General features: G+C 49.4%; 1 protein-coding gene across 5 annotated transcripts in view; it reads right to left on the bottom strand.

Moving 5' to 3' along the window:
- The window catches only part of SHANK3 (SH3 and multiple ankyrin repeat domains 3), a 748,791-nt gene that overhangs the window by 98,142 nt on the left and 628,084 nt on the right, over positions 1-22,565 (bottom strand). For all 5 annotated transcript variants that reach the window (XM_045026870.1, XM_045026889.1, XM_045026909.1 and 2 more), the window contains exon 16: positions 8,605-8,687. In XM_045026870.1, the coding sequence (XP_044882805.1) occupies positions 8,605-8,687 (83 nt within the window). The remainder of the gene's footprint in view (positions 1-8,604; positions 8,688-22,565) is intronic.

Genomic DNA, 22,565 nt, shown 5'->3' with positions numbered 1-22,565 from the left:
CTGGGCCAACTGATTCGGGCTCATAGGTCTCAGGCTGTGGGGCAAAAAACTGCAATGTAGACATTTGGGCTCAGGCTGCAGCCCGGACTCTGAGACCTCAGACCTCCAGCCCGAGCCCAAACATCTACATTTCAATTATTAGCCCTGTGAGCCCCAGTAAGCTGAGCCGGACCAGCAGTGTCCGTGCCGCCGGTGTTTCACTGCAGTGGAACGAACCCTAAGTGCAACGAACCAAGCTATTGCAGGGTACATGTACACCCCAGGCTGCTGGGAACTAAAGTTCATCTAGACAAGGCTTGGGTTACCTAGGAAGGTGGTGGAATCTCCATCCTTAGAGGTTTTTAAGGTCAGGCTTGACAAAGCCCTGGCTGGGATGATTTAGTTGGGGATTGGTCCTGCTTTGAGCAGAGGGTGGGACTAGATGACCTCCTGAGGTCCCTTCCAACCCTGATATTCTATGATTCTATGATTCTAATGCCTTGGAAACATGCAGTGTTATTTTTCTGACAGAGTGCCACTCCCCGTTGGCCCACTCAATCCTTCCTAAATAGGTTATAACTATTGATTTTAACATTCCAATCATGGTGAATCATCCCACCAGGTTTCAATAATACCAACTAGATCGAATTGATGCTACTAAATTAGCAATTCCAATTCTCGTTTGTTACCCAAGCTCCTAGCGTTGGTGTATCAGCAATTAAAGAATTTCTTCTCTTTATGTACTTTGGTGTCTTGATTAATTTTGTTCTCAACATCTAGATTTTGTGCTGCGTGATCATTTGTTCTCTGTTTTCACCCTCCTCTTTTGTTATTAGTTCAATCCCCTTCTGACAACTCTAGCCAGTTGTCCTTGAGGAAATTGGTCACCCTTTTACTGAGATGGAGACCACCTAAAGTATTCAGCCCTCTCTCCCCACAGAAGGAAGGCAGATGATCCATAAAACCAAAACCCTCTACCTTACACCACTTAACTCGGCAGTGTTCATTTCCAGAATCCTTTGCCTTCTATCTTCCTTCCCTCATGGGACAGGAAGGGGCTCCAAAAATTCACAGACCCGAAGGCCAGAAGAAACCATTGTGATAATCTAGTTTGACCTCCTATATAGCACAGGCCAGAGAACTTCCCCAAAATAATTCCTGGAGCAGAGCTTATAGAAAAACAGCCAATCGTGATTTGAAAAGTGCCATTGATGGAGAATTCATCACAGCATTTGGTAAATTGTTCCAATGATTAATTACACTCACTGTTAAAAATTTTTGCTTTATTTCCAGTCTGAGCAGGTCTGCTTGAAGTTCAAGCCATTGGATCCTGTTACACCTTTTTCTGCTGATCGAAGAGCCATTATTAAATATATGTCCACTATGTAAATACTTATAGACTGTAATCAAGTCAACCTCTTAATCTCTTTATCAAGATAAAAAGATCGAGCTCTTTGAGCCTACCACTGTCAGGTATATTTTCTAACCCTTTAATCATTCTCATGGCTCTTCTCTGACCCCACTCCAATTTATCAACATCATTCTTGAATTGTGGGCACCAGAACAGGACTCCAGCAGTGGTCACACAGTGCCAAAGACAGAAGTTGAGTCTACCCCAACTTGAGATTCCCCTGTTTATGCATCCCACGCTCGCATTAGTTCTTTTGGACAGAGCATCACACTGAGAGCTCCTGTTCAGCTGTTCATTCACCCCAGTCCCCAAATCGTTGTCAGAGACATTGCTACCCAGTATAGAGTCCCCCATCCTCTATACTGTGGCCTTCTTTCCTTGTTCCTAGATTGTACACATTTCCATTTAGCCGTATTAAAATGCATATTCATTGTTTGCTTGCACCCAGTTTACCAAGTGATCTAGATCGGTCTGAATGAGTGACCTGTTCTCTTCATTATTTACCACTCCCCAAGTTTTGTGTCATCTACAAACTTAATGAGTGATGATTTTGTTTTCTTCCATGCCACTGATAGAAATGTGTTGGACTCCACTGGAAACACACCATGGAATGAAGATTTCCCCATTTACAATTACATTCTGTGATCTATCAGTTAGCCAGTTTTAGTCCATTAATGTGTGACATGTAAATGTCATATTATTATCCTTTTTTAAGTCAATATGTCATGCGGTACCAAGTCAAACTCCTTACAGAAGTCTAAGTATATTACATCACCATTACTACCTTTCTCTACCAAATTTATAATCTCATCAAAAAAGATCAAATTAGTTTGAGAGGATCTATTTTCCATAAACCCATGTTGATTTGCAGTAACTACATTATCCTCTGTTAATTATTTATTAATCAAGTCCCATACCAGCTGCTTCATTATCTTGTCTGGGATTGATGACAGGCATATAATTCCCCACGTCATCTCATTTTCTCTTTTTAAAAAATTGACTCAACATTCGCTTTCTTCCAGTCTTCTGGAATTTCCCTGGTATTGCAAACATATTGAAAATCAACATTAATGGTCCAGTGAGCTTCTCCACTGGCTCTTTTAAAACTCTTGGATGCAAGTTATCTGAACCTTCTGATTTCAAAATGTCTAACTTTAGTAGCTTCTGTTTAACATCTTCCCAAGGTACTAGTGGAATGGAAAGAGTGTGTCATCACCACATGATGAGACTATATCGTCTATTTTCCCCCAAATAGAGAACAGAAATATTTACTGAACACGTCTGCCTTTTTCTGCATTATTATTGATAATTCTGCCACTTCCATCCAATAATGGACCAACAGCATTATCAGGAATTCTTTTGGTCCTAATATATTTTAAAAAACTCCTTCTTACTGTCCTTAACTCTGCTGGCCACAGCTTTCTCCTTGTGTCCTTTTGCTTCCCCCTTATCCAATTTTCTACAATTCCTAATTTCTGAATTATAGTCATTGCTATCAATTTTCTCCTTCTTCCACACACCCACACACACTTGGTGCTTTAACAGGGCCAATTTCACAGAGCTGAAAAAAATCATGAGCCAGATCAGCTAGGAGGAAGAATGTAATCAGAAAAATGTGAATGATAATTGGGAATTATACTATTAAAGCACCAAGTTTATATATAACTGGTCTGGACTTTAATCTACTTGCACATTATAAATATGACCAAGTCATGCTTAAGACTGAGTCTGTCACAGTGGTCACGGATGTCGTGACCTTCCGGGACCTCTGGGATTTCTGCAGCTGCAGCAGTAGGTGTGGCTGGCCCCAAGGACTGCTAGAGCAACAGCGGTCCCAGGTCAACCCCCAAAGCAGATAAGATTTAGTCAGGGGTATTTTTAGTACAAGTCATGGACAGGTCAGGGGCCATAAACTTTTGTTTATGGCCCCTGACCTGTCCATGACTTGTACTAAAAATACCCCTGACTAAATCTTAGCCTTAGTCATGATTATTTGTATCTAATCTACCATTAATTTTTAGTCCTGTGATCAGGTCCTCTTTATCCGTTAAGACAAGGTCTAACAAAGGATTCCCTTATGCTGGCAGCAACACTTTCTGAGTTATGAAATTGTCACCTGTAATGTTTAGAAATTCCCAGGGTGTTTTACTACTGGCACCATGAGACCTCCAGCATGTGTCACTCAAACTGAAGTCCCCCATGAAGATCATTTGGACATTCTGGGGAGTGGCCATGCCCCTTGGCAGTGCCATCCACATAAATCCATAAATCCAGACCCCCCAGCACTGAATTCAGTCAGCACAGAAAGACAGAGGATCCCAACATCAACCCAGATATCTAGGGATGGCTTATGCTGGGCACAGAACCATTTGGGCAAGCGGTTCTCCAAAGCTGATGCTGGTTGCACAGTAACCAGCAGAGTCAATTGGGTTTGACGAGCCTCCCTTGGTCAGAAGAGGTCTGAGGTGGCCCTTCTGGTCATTGCAGGTCTGTACAAAGCCCACAACATAGAGGCACCCTTGCCTGGCTTCTCACTCATATTTTGTGTTTCTTTGCTGTAAAAGGCAAGCTGACTGACACACTACATATACACAACAAGAGGCCTCAGTGGGGTAAAAGAAAAACACATGAGGGCGGCCAAGAAGTTAAGTGAACGAATTCTGAGCTCACTGCACTTTCAGCCATCGCCTGGGGCAAGTCCCCCTTTTTACCCTCGAGCTCTGCAGGAAAAGAGGAGGAAGGGGAGGTGAGTAGCTCTAATGAACTTTGCTCTCTAGCAGATTCCAAGTTTGTGCACTGGGACAAGCTTACCTGAGATGTGGGACGATGCAGACCCCACCCTGGGCAGAGTGGTTCTGTGGGAGAGGAGAGCGTCTCTTGCCTTGGGCGAGGTATATCCTATGAGCTAGAGGTGTGATTTCTTCTGCTCGCATACACTCATTGAGCTAGTGTGGGTATAAAGAGCAGTGTTGCTGCAGTGCCATGGCTTAGCCATGCCAAGTAGAAACCCACCTGAAACTGCTGGGTGTATACTTGGCATGGCTAAGCCGTGCCTCTGCTGCTGCTACCCCTGCTACCGTGGATACGCTGCTATTTGTACTTGCACTAGCCTGATGAGAGCTAGTGTGAGCATGAGTACATGAGCAGGGGAATCACACCCCTCACCACCACTCTAGACATAGCCCCAGAGATGTCTGGAATCAGCTGTGCCTATCAGCCTCCTAGGGCAGGCACTGAAACTAGCACGTCCATCTCCTCAGGCATGAGGGGAGTTCTTGGCCTCAGCCTAGAAGAGGTGGTGGTGTGGAGGAAGAGGGGATAAGTCATTTTCACATCTCCAATGTCCAGTCCCATCGTGAAGATCAGAGTGTTGCATCCCGCCACCAGGTGATGACTGAGCCTAGAATGACCTAGTATAGTCTAAAAGTTGCCATGGAAGCCGTGAGATACAGAGCAAATGCACAGAAGAGTTTGAGTTGGTGAGAACAATTGAACTCATTCAGAGCAATTTATCTCAATTCCAAAAACAGACCAGATAAATCACCAGGCAAGAGAGGAATCTCAGGGACCAGGGTGCTTACCCTGTAACTAAGACAACTCCAGTGTTTATTTCATTCTAGGACTCATATACCAAGGGAGACCACATTGAGGGTGGGGCGCCCGATACAGGTGAGGACAAAGTGTGCATGGTCACACCCACTCCGAACCGGTTCTACTACCTCTCTGGACAAAGGCTCAAAGACAAAGCAGGGCCAGAAGCATGAACCAAAGAAGTTCAAGTAAGGTCAAGTGTCTCAGCCACCATTAAATTGAGGATGGTGGTGGATTTACAACAACCAACTGTATGCTAATACCATGAGCTGCAGGTCTGAGTGTTATTCCCATTGTCCCAGAATTATGATCACAAATGAGACCAGGGGATTCCACCTGGACTACGGCTGCCGACTGGATTTCTCAAGCTTCTATTTCCCAGGACTTTGAATATTTCTATATTGCTAGTGTATCTACTCCCTGGAATGGGAAGTGCTACTTCATCACTGTGGCTATGCGTCATGCAGCCCCGCAAAGAGTGTAACCCCCAAAACGGGACATCAAGTACCAAACCTTAAGCCTCTTCCACACAAACGATGAAGATGACAAATGACAAAGGTCAGTGGGTTAGGAAGGGGCAGCGTAATGAAATAAGGCGTATCTATCACTGAAGTACCACAACACCTCACAGTCTGTAATAGATTTATCCTACATCACCCCTGTGAGGTTGGGAAGTTCAGCCATCTCCGAGTACAGAAAGGCACACAGAGACTTAATCATGGCCACACAGGAAGTCTGTGATGAAGGAGGGAACTAATTATTTTGGGGAAGCTCGATGGCCTGTGATATGCAGGAGGCCAGACTAGAGGATCACAATGGTCCCTTCTGGCCTTGGAATCTGTGAATTATGGTTCCAGAGTCCCAGACTAGCATCCTAATCACGGCACCATCCTTTCCCTTGACTCTGCGGTGGATACACCACATTAGAGATACTTCTTCCGTTTGTACTTTGTTTACTTTTCAGTAATTAGTTTGGTGCAAGTGTGCGGCTCGGCATCGGACAGAGAAGGATATTGTGTGGCCTGTAGGACCAAGGAGGTTATTCCAGGCACAGAGGAGAGTAAGGGAAGGTGGAAGTGCTCATGGTAGATGGAGGCAAGTGGAGTTGGTAGAGTGCAGGTCCTGGGCCAGGAAGCAGCAAGTGATGAGAGAGGAGAGGCAGGCAGGGAGAGCTGGGTCGAGACCTGACGGTGAGGACAAGGAGTTTGAATCTGAGACTGGTAGAGCCAATGAAGGGACTTGAAAAAGGAAGGGGGCAGATGACAGGTTCAGAGAGGCAGGCCAAGAAAAGGAGTTCAGCAACAGCATTTGGAAGAGAAATAGGAACAGGATCAGCCCCGGATCCCAGCTCCAACCAGACTCGGGACCAGCTGCTTCATAGGAAAGTACAAAAACCACGTAGGGAATAACCTGATGAGTGGGGCTGCTTCTCCCCCAACCCAGTCAGCTAGTGGCTGTGGCCTGCCTTCAAGCATGGGGGCTCATAACCCATCTGGTTTTTTCACTCCGATTCACCTAGCTGGGGATGTTTTCACTATTCATCTAACTGCCGAGCCCTCGTTTAGATGGCAAAGTCCCTGAGGCAGGGCCCACCTGTTCCTGTATGTCTACCCAGCACCCGGCCCAAGGACGTGCCAAATCAATGATAAAGTTATGGCTGCTGTGGGGTGAACAGTGCCTGGTCTGTGCATGCCGTTCCTGTGGGAGCGGGAAACGCCCTTTAAGCTCATTGTGATAACACTGGGCACAGGAAGGGATGGGGGCTCGTCTATGTTTTCTACGGTCACATAAACAGGTGGGAGGGGTGAGCGGGTTATCCAGAAAGATGGAGCCTGCAGCCCAGGCTGGGTGACACCGGGCATGGGCAAGGCTTCTGGGAGTGGGAAAGGAGGAGGGGTGGATTGGGGCACGTTACAGAGGAAGAAGCAGGTTCGACAGTAGCTTTAAGCAGGGGAAGGTAACGGAGAGAGAGGGATCAAGGATGACTCCTGGATTAACAGTTTGTGACCATGGGAGGGTGATGGGTTCCCAAGTGAGCCACATCCACCCCTCACTAATCAGAGACCTTCACCCCTACAAGGCCTGCCCTCAAAGCTACCTTCAGCCCATGACCCTCCAGAGCCATATGCTTCCCCCTGGCCTCTGACAGCAGTGTTGTGGCCCCCGGAGTCATACAGACGCTAAGCCATATTTATACCCAAAATCCCACAAAGACTCATTTGGCTGCAGAGCCCCACAGCCAAATGCCCATTGTCTAATCTGCCTGAAGTCTCTTCCGCCAGCTAACAGCAGCCACAAGAAAATACAGAGCATACAAACTTGAGGAGAGGAAACAGAGAAAGCCTGAGAGAATAGGAGAAAAGCTGGTCATTACGGGAGTAACCCCGCACCATGACAACTGAACCCATGAGAAAGGGAGATGCCATGCTGAGGGCGGGGAAGTTTCATTACACAATTTGCAGACTAGAAGATGTGAGTAGGGGACACACACACACACACACAAATGTACATGCACTGAGAGACACACCCACTTGCACACAAAACCCTTCTGTGATACATGCAGAAAAAGGCAATCAATGAATGCTATGAGGAAATCACTTGTGGGGCTCAAACCCAAATCAAAAGGGTCTCCACCCACAGCAAGGTCTCGAAAAGGAGCAGATCTCCTACGCAAAGCTGGCAGCCACTCTCCAAGCCTTCCCTATAGGTACCATGTCTCCTGTGCAGCAGGAGGGGACACAGACAGACATCACTGTGGCTATGTTCTCCCATACTGATCTGATCCCTCAGTACACTTCAGTGCTGGGTCTGCCCCAGTCTTCAACCTGAAATCGCTGGAAAAATGACCCTCTAACCTAGGAGTCCCCTGCCTTCCACATGCTCCCAGCTCAGGGCTAACACTGGTTATTCAATGCCAATATATGAGCTCAATCACGCTCCGTCCCAGAGGGATTCTTTCTGGTAACAATTCCTAGTAATGTGAACCACAATAGCTACCGCGTGGGCCAGATGCACTGGCAGCGTGAGCCGAGGAATTCCCCAAGACGGTGTGTGGGTTGGAAATGTCCCCTTGATGCCAGCAGGGGAGACCCTGATCAGGCAGGGCTGGAGGTGTGGTGACAGCACAGTGCCACAAGTAGCCGCCTCAGAACAGAGGCACCACCAGCACGATCCTTCTCCCCAGCTCCCCAACACAGCCAGGGATTATAGTAACCGGGCTCCAAATTCACAGTCAACATGGGGGCCTGGGGCTGCACACGGGCCCTGCTCTGAGGGGCTGCCAGTCTGAATCACGCATGCACAGAGCATGCACACTGTCCACATGCAATAGCTGAAGGTGAAACTCCTCGGCGTGCAGAGCTTTAGGCACAGTGCAGAGTCTATCAGAGAACTACCAGTCAGTGCAAATACCAGGTATGGACAATGTACATCAAGAGAGTTAAACTCTAATGTGCCTGGGCGTGAGACAAGGGGCGGGAGAGCCCCTGGAGAGCCCTGCTGGACGGGGCCCATGGGCTGGCAATGTGTAACACCAGTGCAGCCAGCCAGAGCAGGGCCCTGTAGACACGGACCCTCCCCTCCCCTCCCAGCCCCAGCCCCAAGTGAAACAAACCAGCCCTTACCTTTGGCCCCTCGCAACACAAACCCGAATCCCTCATGCTCCCTCTTCTGCAGCACGGCCGTCTTCTCCTCGATGATGTAGTCACTGGGCAGGAAAGAGCACAAGAGAATGATGCTAGGGTTAGATTTCAGCACCATGCTGCCAGGCGCAGGTGGCCTCTCTGCCTTTCACACGGAGACCTCTTCGGAGCAACCATCGCTCTCAGCACGGAGCTGGGCACAGTCTCTCTCCCTCCCTCCCTTGCCCACTGTCAGAACAAAAAGGCGAATGCTCCTTTCCCTCCCTGTGTGGGTAGGGGTCAGCCCTGGCCGCCTGGCTCTCCCTTCTGCCCACAGATCCCCCTCTCAGTCACCTGCATGTGTATGCAGAGAGCTTACTGATCCCACACTGGGCTTCCCTTTACATGATGCCCGTAGCATGGAACTGAAGAGTGGGGCGCCTGAGCAGAGGAGTTGCAGGGGGAGGCAGCCAGCCAGCCATCAGGGAGGATTCTCTCTGAGACTTTCCTGCTGGCTCTTGGGGGGGAAAAAAATCAGGAGCCTGACAAAAGGGAAGGTGGCTCTTTAGTAAGTTTCCTGGGAGAGAGAATGACAGAGTTTATCTCCTCATCCTGATGCTCTGATCTTCTGTTAAAATCCCCCCCCCCCGCCGTTGCTAAGTAACAGGCTGTCATTAGGGGGAAAAAGGGGGGGTGTTCATTTCATTGTCCTATTCTAACAAAGCTGCTCTCTCTGTCCTCAATGGCAGCTAGATGAGAAGAATGAAGAAATATCCAGTGGTAAGGAGAGGGAATCAAATGCGAAGCTCTGAACAGACCCCAAGCCTTAGCGACACTTTCAACAGAAAAATGTCTACACATTTTCCGAGAGCTGGGGTGGGGGGTGGGGGGTGGGAAGAGACAGAGAAAGATTCTCTCAGCGAACGAACGAACGAGAGCTTAAATGCAGTTCTGTAAATCCCTCCCAGCAGAGCCGCATGTCTGACATCAGAGTGGAATTAATCAGAGATCTCAGTGCTTTTCAGCAGCACAGCGAAGGAGTTTTACACACCAAAGGCACAGCAAGAGGGCAGGGAATGTGCCAGCCCCAAACCCACAACTACATGTGTGTAGCCATTCAGGCTGATACACCCCAAGTGCAGCAACAGAGAAACAAAGAGCCAAAGCATCCAGGCACTGCCTGGAGAAGTAAACCCTCCAGGGACATGTCCGCGTGGTTCCCGTGCACCAGAGGGAAAAGGGAGCACTACAGGCAGACACCTGTGCAAGACAGACAGAGTGTACACACGCGCGCAAACACACACACACACACTGCAGTAGAAACTCCCTCAACACACCCAGATGCATGCGCTGCATACACAGACACACACCCCTGAACATACACATACTACACAGGTGTGCTGCTGCCCTCTACTGCCTGGAATGAGTATCACAGCTGACCAAGGATTTCCCAGTTCGCCGATTGAGCGTGTGGAATTGCTCCGCTGTAGCTAGGTTCGTATAGCACCGCCATCACAGCAGGAGCTGTGTGCCAGAGTCAGCGTAAGAAGAGAGCTGCATCTCTGGACCGAAAAGGGGCTGGGGTCCCAGTGCATGCAGTGGGCACTTAGCTGGTACTGTGGCATTAGCATCTGCCCAGCCACAAGCCATTGCAGACCAGTGTTTGAATTAGTAGGTGGCCCTTTATATTCTGCACTGAGTGTAGCCAAACCCGCCAGCAGCTTGGGTGTGCTCATAGACACCCCTTAATGGAGGAGACACAACTCTGGGTTCCTGTTAGAACCACCAGATTCTAGTAAATACAATCACTAACAATAATACCCTGGCTCTTACATAGGTAAATAAATAGAGATGCATAAACACCTCTCAGGTTTCAGAGTCGCAGCCGTGTTAGTCTGTATCTGCAAAAAGAACAGGAGCACTTGTGGCACCTTAGAGACTAACACATTTATTTGAGCATAAGCTTTCATGGGTTACAGCCCACTTCATCAGATGCATGCAGTGGAAAATACAGTAGGAAGATATATATATATACACACACACAGAGAACATGAAACAATGGGTGTTTCATGGGTGTAATGACCCATCCACTCTCAGTCTTTATTCAAGTACACAAAGTAAAACTATTTCCCCATGTTTATTCCCCCCCAACTGTTCCTCACAACTTCCTGTCAACTGCTGCAAATGGACCATTTTCATTACCACTACAAAAAGTTTTTTTCTCTCCTGCTGATAATAGCTCACCTTAACTGCTCACTCTCGTTAGACTGTGTATGGTAACACTCATTGTTTCATGTTCTCTGTGTGTGTATATATATCATCCTACTGTATTTTCCACTGCATGCATCCGATGAAGTGCGTTTTGGCCCACAAAAGCTTATGCTCAAATAAATTTGTTAGTCTCTAAGGTGCCACAAGTGCTCCTGTTCTATAAACACCTCTGTTTCCCAAACCACAGGAGGGATAAGTAGTGAAAAAAAAGGAAGTGACCGATGTGGGGAAGGAATCTGCTGTTTTCACTGCCATTTGTTTGGGAAGAGCTACAGAACATACTTGAGGCTCCAATACAGAGCTGATCAGTCCTGATTACACAGGTACCTTCCGGCTCGTTATGTTCAGCTCATTGTCCTGGATCATACAGTTTCTTATCTGGGCAATTTGGCTTCATCTGCATTTGGATACTATGGTGCTGAGTAGAGCCCTGTGCAGATACAAAATTGTACCCACATCTGATCTGCAATCTGGATACATGGTCAGCAGGTCTCTGCGGATTCGCAGGGCTCAAATGCTAAGATCGGGTCTGATTTACACCTTGTGGAACCTTTTGACTATTCTGATGTGATACAACTTTGGATTCATCACTGAAGAGCTGCTCATCTACAAGTGCTGAACTATAAACACAAACTGTTAGCCAGGAGGAGGTGCCAGAAGTTTGTTTTTAATCCATCTGTGAGTGTCCAGGATATGGACAAACTTATCCAAATCTGAGAAAAAGTTTTCTACAGAGGGAGACCCAGGAGCCCTTACAGTGTGCTGAGCACGGATACCTTCGCGGGGTGGAATGATGATGCAGCTACGCCAGCCGTGGAAATGTCCTTACTGTCAGAAGGAACCATCAGAAATAAAAGGGCTTGACAAGCGTATTTTTCAATCCTCTCTGCTAGCTGAGTCAGTGGAGTAGCTGTCTCTGCTCGCTGGAGAAACACTTGGGTTTCTGAAGCAGAAGTCCACACATTTGATTCCCATGCTGCCTGTATGTAGTGTGACAAAGTTCCTCCTCTACCTTGGTGGGTCCTGCGCTTATTGGCAGATTTGCTCACCTCAGTGATCTTCCCCACAGTCTGGATCAATTCCTCCTGTGTCTGATCAGGAGTTGGGAGGTTTGAGGGGAACCCGGGCCCACCGTCTACTCCGGGTTCCAGCCCAGGGCCCTGTGTCTATAGTGCCTCCTGTAACAGCTGCATGACAGCTACAACTCCCTGGGCTACTTCCCCATGGCCTCCTCCAAACACCTTCTTTATCCTTACCACAGGACCTTCCTCCTGGTGTCTGATAACGCTTGTACTCCTTAGTCCTCCAGCAGCACAGCCTCTCAGGGTTTGGCTACACTTGCAGCTGTACAGCGCTGGAAGTTAAAGCTGTCTTCGTACAGCTGTGTAGGGAAAGCGCTGCAGTGTGGCCACACTGACAGCTACCAGCGCTGCAGTGTGGCCACATTCATAGCATTTGCAGCGGTGTTGGGAGTGGTGCATTATGGGCAGCTATCCCAGCGTTCAAGTGGCTGCAACGTGCTTTTCAAAAGAGGGGGGTAGGGTGGAGTGTGACAGGGAGCATGGGGGAGACAGAGAGAGTGGATTTTTGGAGCTGACACTGTCAGTTCCCTGCCTTGCAAATTCTAAGGACTTGAAGATACACAGCACCAACCTTCAATCATTTTAAAAGTTTAGACCCCTTCCCCCACCCCTCTCTCATTCAGTAAATGCAAATAGCCTTCAGACCAGATAAGCAGCTGCTCCAAAATGGCCCTCCCCTCCCCCCCTCCGGGCTGCTTCTCTCCTCAAGCAAACACTAGCTGTGGACATTCCAAAGGAATCCCCCTCCCTGCCTCTGCTCCAGCAAACAGTAGCTGTGTTTGTTTTAGATAAGCAGCTCCGGGAGCCCCGAGTTCACAAACAAAACAAAGAGAGGCATCATAACAAAACAAAGAGTGTTATCTTTACTTAAAAAGCATTATGGGAAGGTTCCAGAGGTCAGTTACAGCGTAGTAAGATTAATCACTGTTAAAATTGGCACCCCAGCGCTGCAAGAGCAGCACTATAGTCGTTATTCCCCAGGCCAAGGTGGAGTACAGCCAGCGCTGTAGCCAGGGAGATACAGCGCTGTATGTGCCTTGCCAGTGTGGACGGGGAGTAAGTTACAGCGCTGTAAAACCACCACCAGCGCTGTAACTCTCCAGTGTAGCCAAGCCCTCACTCTCAACTCCTGGTGCCTCTTGCTCCCAGCTCCTCACATGCACTTCCTCTCCTCTAGCTACCCTCCGCCTGACTGGAGTGAGCTCCTTTTTAAACCCAGGTGCCCTGATTAGCCTGCCTTGATTGGCTGCAGGTGATCTAATCAGCCTGGCTGCCAGATCAGCTGGGAGGAAGAGTTCAATCAGAAAATGCAAAGGATAACTGGAGCTTGTCTAAGAACACTTCAGTAGATGCCCCAAGACTGGACAGGAAGTCTGGCAGTTGGAGGTATTTCCCGGCAGGGTGTTCTCTGGGAGAGGGTTCATAGGCCCATGGCCTGAGGTGCATGCAGATGACCGCTGGGGATGTGCCTGGCCAATGTCTGTAGAAGAGGCTGGATTACCTAAAGGAGAGTCACTGTTACTCTGCTGCAGCAGAGTCCCCTTTGTGAATCTACCCCATACCTGCCCCCTGCTCCCGGGTAACAGCACTGCCCGGCCTCACAGAGCGTTGGGAGGAGAAATACTTTAAAGTGTGGGGAGTTCTCAGGCACTACGGGAATGGGGGTTGAATCAGTGCCCTAGAGGGATTTGTTTGTGATCCTCATCCACCCATCCTCATTCACTGCGGCTCTCACTGGGGGACACACCTGCCCTCAGAGGGTAGGAACGGTGTCTTGTGTGTATGTGCCGTGCGCAGCACCTTTGGGCACTACTGGCTTATAACTCAGAATGTTATTAGTCATGTGTTCGCTCCAGCTGAGGCCTGCACCACTGGATCCATAAGTACGGCACCTTAACTTACAAATGCAGGGATAAAAAACCCGAAAAATTGTTGGTCTGTAAAATCTGTGGCCTGTTTTCTCCCTGCTGCCCCTTGTGCCTGGGGGGTGCTCCCCTTAAACTTCAGCAATGCCGCCTCATCATGCACCTTCCAAACCCTCCTCACTACTCTCCTTTGCCAGGATCCCTGCAAAAAGCTGACAGCAGTTAGGCCACTGCCTGCCATGCTGCCAACAGTGTCTCCTTGTGCTCCCCCATCAGTCTGTGGCCAGCTGGTGCCTCTCGTCTTCAATTGTAAGCTAGCGTGGGAGTGCGGGTCCATGACGGGGGCTCCTGGGGCTACAGTAATACACACACTAATAAGTAGTGGTACTGCCCCTACTCATCAATCCTACGGAATTCCTGGGGGTGTCTTTATAACATGCACACACCACTGGATCTCTTACATAGCTGCAATGCCTGCATTTCCCTGGCATAAATTACTTTGTGTGTGGGGGGGGCGGTAGGGGGGGCAGCAATCCATGGCCACAAACTACACACAGATACTGAAATCTCCATCTAACTACATACAGGCAGCATGGGAATCAAATGTGTGGACTTCTACTTCACTAAGCTCTGATGAGTCCTCTGCACTGTCAGTGTAACAGCCGTCCTCCAGAGGAACAACCCCGTCGTCCTGCTCAGACCACTCACGATGGTGCTTGAGTGAAGAGCTGAAGAAACATTAACCGTCACTGTGCTGAAGCCCTCAGTGCAGGGGGCCACCGTGCGGCCTGTGCCAACAAAGCAAACTCTCAGAGCAAAGATTCTTTCCATTGTGCTGGGATCTGCGACAGACTCAGTGCAGAGTCCGCTGGATTGTGCATCCAAGGCAGTACAGTATACTTAGCAAAACCCTGCAGCACGCACTTCCAGTGAGGTTCCTCAGCTCCATCCCACACACAGCGAAGTGGGATACCAGAGGTGTCCGTGCGGAGCTGGCTGCACTAGCTCATACTCAGCACCTGCTGCACTCAGTTCTTCCATGGAGGCAATCCACGCTTACCGCAGAAATGGGTGAGTGCCTCATCGGGTAAACGGCAGCTCAGCACCGACTGCACACCCGGATCCACTCCGTGCACTGAGGCCTCAACGCACTTCAGAGACGTCTGCTTGACACAAGCAATGCAGATCATTTGGAGACAACTGGAGCAGATTACCTGCTCCAGGAAAGCTGGGTCTCTATCCGCGGGCAGACAACTTTGATACAGCACATCTTTGATGCAAATCTTTCAAAATACTCGAAGGCAGCCGCAGCCTGGGCTGAAGGCAACTCTCAGGGGAAGAAGGAGATTCCAGAAGGGATCTGAATCACAGAATCACAGACCCACAGGGCTAGAAGGGACCGCAACTGGATGCAATACTCCAGATGTAGCCTCCCCAGTGCCGAATAGAGGGGAATAATCACCTCCCTTGATCTGCTGGCAATGCCCCTACTTATACAGCCCAAAATGCCGTTGGCCGTCTTGGCAACAAGGGCACATGATGACTCATATCCAGCTTGTCATCCACTATAATCCCCAGGTCCTTTTCTGCAGAACTGCTGCTTAGCCAGTCAGTCCCTAGCCTGTAGCAGCCCATGGGAGTCTTGTGTTCTATTTTCAGGACTCTGCACTTGTCCTTATTGAACCTCCTCAGATTTCTTTTGGACCAATCCTCCAATTTGTCTAGGTCACGCTGGACCCTATCCCTACCCTCCAGCATATCTACCTCTCTCCCCACTTTAGTGTCATCTGCGAACTTGCTGAGGATGCAATTCATCCCATCATCCAGATCATTAATAAAGATGTTGAACAAAACCAACCCCAGGACCGACCCCTGGGGCACTTCGCTTGATACCGGCTGCCAACTAGACATTGAACCATTGATCACTACCCATTGAGCCCGACGATCTAACCAGCTTTCTATCCACTTTATAGTCTACTCATCCAATCCATACTTCTTTAACTTGCTGGCAAGAATACTGTCAGAGACCATATCAAAAGCTTTGCTAAAATCAAGGTATATCACGTCCAGCACTTTCCCCATATCCACAGAGCCAGTTATCTCCTCATAGAAGACAATCAGGTTGGTCAGGCATGACTTGCCCTTGGTGAATCCATATTGACTGTTCCTGATCACCTTCCTCTCCTCCAAGTGCTTCAAACTGGATTCTTTGAGGACCTGCTCCATGATCTTTCCAGGTACTGAGGTGAGGCTGACCGGTCTGTAGTTCCCCGGATTCTCCTTCTTTCCTCTTTTAAAGATGGGCACTATATTTGCCTATTTCCAATAGTCTGGGACCTCCCCTGATTGCCAAGGGTTTTCAAAGATAATTGCCAATGGCTCTGCAATCACATCAGCCAACTCCTTTAGCACCCTAGGATGCAGCGCATCCAGTCCCATGGACTTGTTCATGTCCAACTTTCCTAAATAGTCCTTGTAAGGGGGGGAAGACTCACCCCTGAGGCACCTCCTGCTGGTCTCTTCCAGGAATTAGCTCTCCAACCTCCAGCGCGCCCTCTGCAGGCCAGTGTCCCACTGCCTCTTGGCCACCATGGGGTGCTGCCCCCTAGCAGTAATCCCCTCAGTCTTAGGGTCACCCCTCCCCAGGGAGCCCCCACCCACTATCCCCACCTCACCTCAGTTTAAGGTCACTGCCAGTCGTCGTCTAGCACCCACGCCCTGGGGCTGACTCCAGTATCAGCCACTCAACACTGGCAAGGTTGGGTTTGGACCTGCTGCCTTGGCCTACCCCTGGGCTCCCCTCTGCAACCCCAAATACCTACTTGCCTTCTGCTAGGCCACAGCCTGGGGCTTTCCAGGCTGGAGCTCCCCAGCTCCTCTATCTTTCCCCAGCCCTGCTCCACTCAGGTACCTGGTCTCTAGTTCCCTGCAGCCAGGCCCATCTCCCTCTACAGGCAGAGGGAGACTGCTGAGCTCCTGGCTCCCAGCCTCTTTATACAGGCCAGCTGGGGCCTGATTGGGGCTCGGCCCAGCTGCGGCTACTTCACCAATCAGCCTAGCAGCTTTTTCCCCTGCCACAGCCCTCTCCCAGGGCTGTCCCTAAACCCCACAGGGCAGGAACCGGTGACCACCCTGCTACAGTCCTTAACCTGTGTGACGATGCAGTTCTGGCGGGACCCAACTGAGAGTGCCAATTCAGGACAAATCGCTTAAATAGGGCAGTCACAGCCCTAGGCTGGGGTTTTTCCACCTCTAAGGCAAACCAAACCAGCCAGACAAAAAGGACTTTGGTCTCACCCCACTGGCTAACCACAAGTCACACAAGCAATTTCCTTAGACATTCCAGTTTCCCAGTATCACCATGTAGTGAGGCGGCCTGGCTCCCAGCCGCACCTGAGCGGGACGAGCCAGAACAGCCGCCTCAGTGGGCGGAGCCACCGCCACCTGTCCCCGCCCCCCAGAAGTCAAGGGGCGGGACAGGAAGTATAAAGGCCCGGGCCCAGCGCTCAGTTGGGGCCTGGCTGCTGGAGAGGACAGACGCTGGTGCCCGAGCTCCTGTTGAACCGAGCCTTCCCAGAGCCCGGTACCCTGAGGAGAACTGGCCGAGCCTGCCCCAAGCCCGGTACCCTGAGGAGTCGAGCCCTCCCGTGCACCCGTGTCCTGAGGAGCCGATGCTGGTGGACCCCCCTGCCGAAGCCATGCCGATACAGGTACCAACGGAGGGGGAGATTGGAAGTGGCCCGGGGATAGCCGACCCCAGTCTGGCTGTAGCCGACCCTGAGCCTATGTCAGTGTGTTGCGGCCAGGATCCCCACTGACTGCAGCGGATCCACACTGCTGCTAGGGCCCCGGGCTGGGACGCGGTGGAGTGGGTGGGCCTGTGTCCCCCCTGCCACCCCCTACTCACGGGTGGCAGTCTCCCCCTCACCCCCAACGCTCAGGCTTAGAAGCCTGGACTTACCTGTGGGCTGCTCAGCCCTGCCTGAGGGTTCTGAGCCTTGTATCTGTGTTGCTGCCCCGCCCTGAGTTCGGGCGTGGGCTTTACAGACTTGAACTGTTCATTTGCTCAGCCCCTCCCTGAGGGCCTGAGCCCCTGAACAGCTCTGTGTTTGCTCAGCCCCGGTCTGAGGGTCTGAGCCCCTGAACGGCTCTGTGTTTGCTCAGCCCCGGTCTGAGGCTCTGAGCCCCTGAACGGCTCTGTGTTTGCTCAGCCCCTGCCTGAGGCTCTGAGCCCAGGACTACTGCCTGTTGCCCCGCCCTGATCTAGGACGTGGACATCAAGACTGAACGGCTACTCAGCCTCCTGTAGTGAGGCGGCCTGGTTCCCAGACGCATCGAAGGCGAAGAGCGACCCCTCACCTGACAAGGGACCCGCACACGGACCCTTACACACCACCAGCGCCACTCGTCCTGGGGACAAGTGGTTATGAAAACCAACACCTCAATAAAGGAAAAAGGTTCTCTCAATCCCCAAGAATTAAGCCCCAGACCCAGGTCAATATACAAATCAGATCTTACCCACAAATCACGCTGTTGCCAATCCTTTAGAATCTAAAATCTAAAGGTTTATTCATAAAAGGAAAAAGATAGAGATGAGAGCTAGAATTGGTTAAATAGAATCAATTCCATACAGTAATGGCAAAGTTCTTGGTTCAGGCTTGTAGCAGTGATGGAATAAACTGCAGGTTCAAATCAAGTCTCTGGAGAACATCCCCTGCTGGGATGGGTCATCAGTCCTTTGTTCAGAGCTTCAGTTTGTAGCAAAATCCCTCCAGAGGTAAGAAGCAGGATTGAAGACAAGATGGAGGTGAGGCATCAGCCTTTTATAGCTTTTTCCAGGTGTAAGAACACTTCTTTGGCCTTGGCTACACTTGCAAATTTGCAGCGCTGCAGCAGGGTGTGAAAACACACCCTCTCCAGCGCTGCAAATTGCGGCGCTGCAAAGCGCCAGTGTGGTCAAAGCCCCAGCGCTGTCCGTTATTCCCCACAGGGAGGTGGAGTACGGACAGCGCTGGGAGAGCTCTCTCCCAGCGCTGGCGCTTTGACTACACTTAGCGCTTCAAAGCGCTGCCGTGGCAGCGCTTTGAAGTGCAAGTGTAGCCAAAGCCTTTGTTCTTACTGTGGAAAATTACAGCAAAATGGAGTCTGGAGTCATATGGGCAAGTCCCTGCACTTTGCTGAGTTACAAGGCGTATCTGCCTCCTCTCAATGGGTCAATTGTGTAGCTGATGGTCCTTAATGGGCCATCAAGCAGGCTAGGCAGAGCTAACACCAACTTGTCTGGGATGTTTCCCAGAAGCACAGCACACTTTTGAAGTACAGACAGTATAGAGCCAATATTCATAACTTCAACTACAAAATGATACATGCACACAGACAGCATAATCATAACCAGCAACCCATAACCTGGTCTTAGACACCTCATATGACCCCCTTTACATAAGATTTGGTGCCACTACAGGACCTTGGTTTCAATGCTGTTCTATATGGTCCCAGATTATAGCAATAACGTCACAACCTGTTCTTTCACCACTGATGGCTACTCACCTCCTCCCCACACTGTACTGCCCAGTGCAACAGTCTGGGAGCTGACCCTGTCTGTGAAGACTGAGGCAAAAAAAGCATCAAGTACTTCAGTGATCCACTCTAACTCCCAGATCCTTTTCAGCAGTGCTACCACCTAGCCCTTTATGACTCATTTTGTAGCTCTACATTTGATTTTTCCCTCCTACATGAAGCACTTAAGCAGGGAGGGATAGCTCAGTGGTTTGAGCATTGGCCTGCTAAACCAGGGTTGAGCGTTCAATCCTTGAGGGGGCCATTTAGGGAACTGGGGTAAAAATCTGTTTGGGGATTGGCCCTGCTTTGAGCAGGGAGTTAGATTAGATGATCTCCTGAGGTCCCTTCCAACCCTAATCTTCTATGATTCTTATCTTTACTGAATTTCATCTTATTGGTTTCAGACCAATTCTCCAATTTGTCAAGGCCATTTAGAATTTTAATCCTCTTCTCTGAAGTGCTTGCAATCCCTCCGAGCTTGGTGTCATTTGCAGATTTTATAAGCAATACTTTCCACTCCATTATCCTGCCAATGGGAGCTGTGGGAAGCGGCACAGGCCACAGGGACGTGCTGGCCTCCGCTTCCCCCAGCTCTCATTGGCCGGGAACGGCAACCATGGCCACTGGGAGCTGCAGGCAGCCATCCAAATGTAAACAAACTGTTTGTAAACCCACAGTGGATTACCCTGATGGGCCGCGTGCAGCCTGCGGCCCGCTGGTTGCCTACCACGGTTCTAGGTGCTTACAAATTGATCGTTTAATAATTTATTCCACTATTTCTCCAGGTACAGAAGTCAGGGCTCACCAGTCTGTAATTCCCTGCATCCTCTCTGTTCCCTTTTTAAAAGAAAGGTACTATGTGTGCCCTCTCCATGCCTCTGGGACCAAATCCATTCTCAATCAGGTCTCAAAGACAACTGCTAATGGTGCCAAGATTGCTTCAACTAGCTCCTTAAGTATCCCATGATGAATTTCATTAGGCACTGCTGACCTGAATATTTCTAACTTAATTAAATACCCTTTAACCAGTTCTTTCCCTACTTTGGCTTGTATTCCTTCCCCTTTGATAATATTAATTGTATTGAGTGACTGGTCACCATCAACCCTTTTAGTGAAAACCAAAGCAAAACAGGCATTAAACACCTCAGCCTTCCTTATGTCATCAGTTATTGGCTCTTTTCCTCCTCACTAAGTAGAGGACCTGCACTTTCCTTCATTTTTCTCTTGCTCTTAACGTATTTAAAGAAACTCTTCTTATTGTCTTTTATATCCCTTGGTTGGGTGTAACCCATTTTGTGCCTTAGCCTTTCTGATTTTGTCCCTACATGCTTGTGCTGTTCTTTTACACGCCTCTGCAATTCATTCATGCTTTTTGTAGCAGTCGTTTTTTATTATTATTTTGGGGAGAGTGGTTTGAGCATTGGCCTGCTAAACCCAGGGTTGTGAGTTCAATCCTTGAGGGGGCCACTTAGGGATCTGGGGCAAAAATCAGTACTTGGTCCTACTGTGAAGGCAGGGGGCTGGACTCAATGGCCTTTCAGGGTCCCTTCCAGCTCTATGAGATAGGTATATCTCCACATATTTTCAGGTTATTAAAGAGCTCCTGATAGGATGAACAGAACGCAGCCAATGTGGCTCTGACTCTCCTTCACATAGGGATAGTTTTCAGTTGTACCTTTAATATTGTCTCCTTGAGAAACTGCCAGCTCCTCTGAATTCCTTTTTCCCTTAGTTTTTTCTTCCCACAGGACCTTATCTACACCTACCAGTTCTCTGAGACTGCTGAAGTCGGCTGTCCTCATTCTGTTGCTCTCACACTAATGGAGGCAGGATTCACTACCTGTGAATGAGGCCCCAGCCCCTCCTGGCTGGTTATTGAAACCCAGGAGCAATTTGTTTCTCTTCTGAGTGAAACAGCCAGTGCCTCAATCAGTGAAGGAACGTCTGGCAGTTGTGTGACCATCATCACTGAAGCATCACACCCAGCTAACAAAGTATGTCGCATCGAAACTTCTATTCCTCAGGAAGCTCACAGAGAAGGTAGCTAACGGTTACCTTCAAGCCTAGCTAGCTGATTCAATATACAGGATTCTGTGTAAACTGGATTCAGGGCAAATCACAGAGTCAGTACAGCCCGCAGACAGAGCACACATGCAAGCCAAACATCTGACGACAAGTGGCACTGATGGTTTCTCTCTTGTTGTCAGTGGATGAAGGGCAAGCAACTGTTCTTCTGTTCCTGAAGTGTATTGCAGCACTTGTCACTGCTGATCATGCGGTCCTGCTCTCTCACCGGAAGGAGACAGCAGGATTCCAGAGGAATGCATTCAAATGATCTGAATCCCTCTTAGAAGGACTCACCCCAAAAGAGAGCGAAAAGAAACCACTCTTCTGCCACCTAGCCTTTCACGTGCAGAGTCCCACAAAGATCAGTTCTCTCTCTGGTCCCATACCCCTATTGAGACAACACAGACTTAAATGCCAACAATGCAGGGGTAACACACAGCTCTCTCTGCCCTACAGAACATGAGACAATATCATCGTCACCCACTGTTCGGCTGAGTTCAGCTTCTGCAGAACTGATTGAAGTTAATCCGTAGCATGCAATATTGGCTGACAGAGGGAAAAATGATTTGAGGAGTTTGTAGCCCTGGTGCAGTCTCCCCGGATGAAAACTCACAATCACAGCCGGTCAAGTCAGTCTATAGTTTGGAAGGCTACCAGATTCCTCACTGTCACTGAGCTCCCACGTTGCCTTGCCACACCTGTAAGTAGCGTGTACCAGCTCCACTTGGCTAGAAGGCTCTGTTCCACCCTTGAGAACAATGTGGTAGCCCTTCTCATCAGCAGCATGGATTGTCATGAACACATCAGACCTGCCCTCCACTTGCGACACCGTCTCCCCAAAATCATCACATCAAATGCAAGACTTCGGTTTTTATTTTCAAGACATGAACAGAATGGGTCCAGGACACCTAAAAGATTGCCTGGAGCACAGGGACCTCCATCTCCCATGACAACTCCCACCCAGGCACAATGTGATTGTCCACTGTAAAAGTATTTGTGCAACAGACAGCACTTTCCGGGGGCTGGTCCAAGACTGTATAGAACTCACTCCCCCAGAACCACCTCCAGCGTCCTACTCTCTGATTCAAGGGCAACTGCACTTCTGTAACCTCACTGTAAC

Source organism: Mauremys mutica, chromosome 1 (genome assembly GCF_020497125.1).
Source record: "Mauremys mutica isolate MM-2020 ecotype Southern chromosome 1, ASM2049712v1, whole genome shotgun sequence".
Classification (NCBI taxonomy): domain Eukaryota; kingdom Metazoa; phylum Chordata; order Testudines; family Geoemydidae; genus Mauremys; species Mauremys mutica.
The sequence above is the reverse complement of the archived record's forward strand: the minus strand, read 5'-3'. Positions and strand labels throughout refer to the sequence as shown.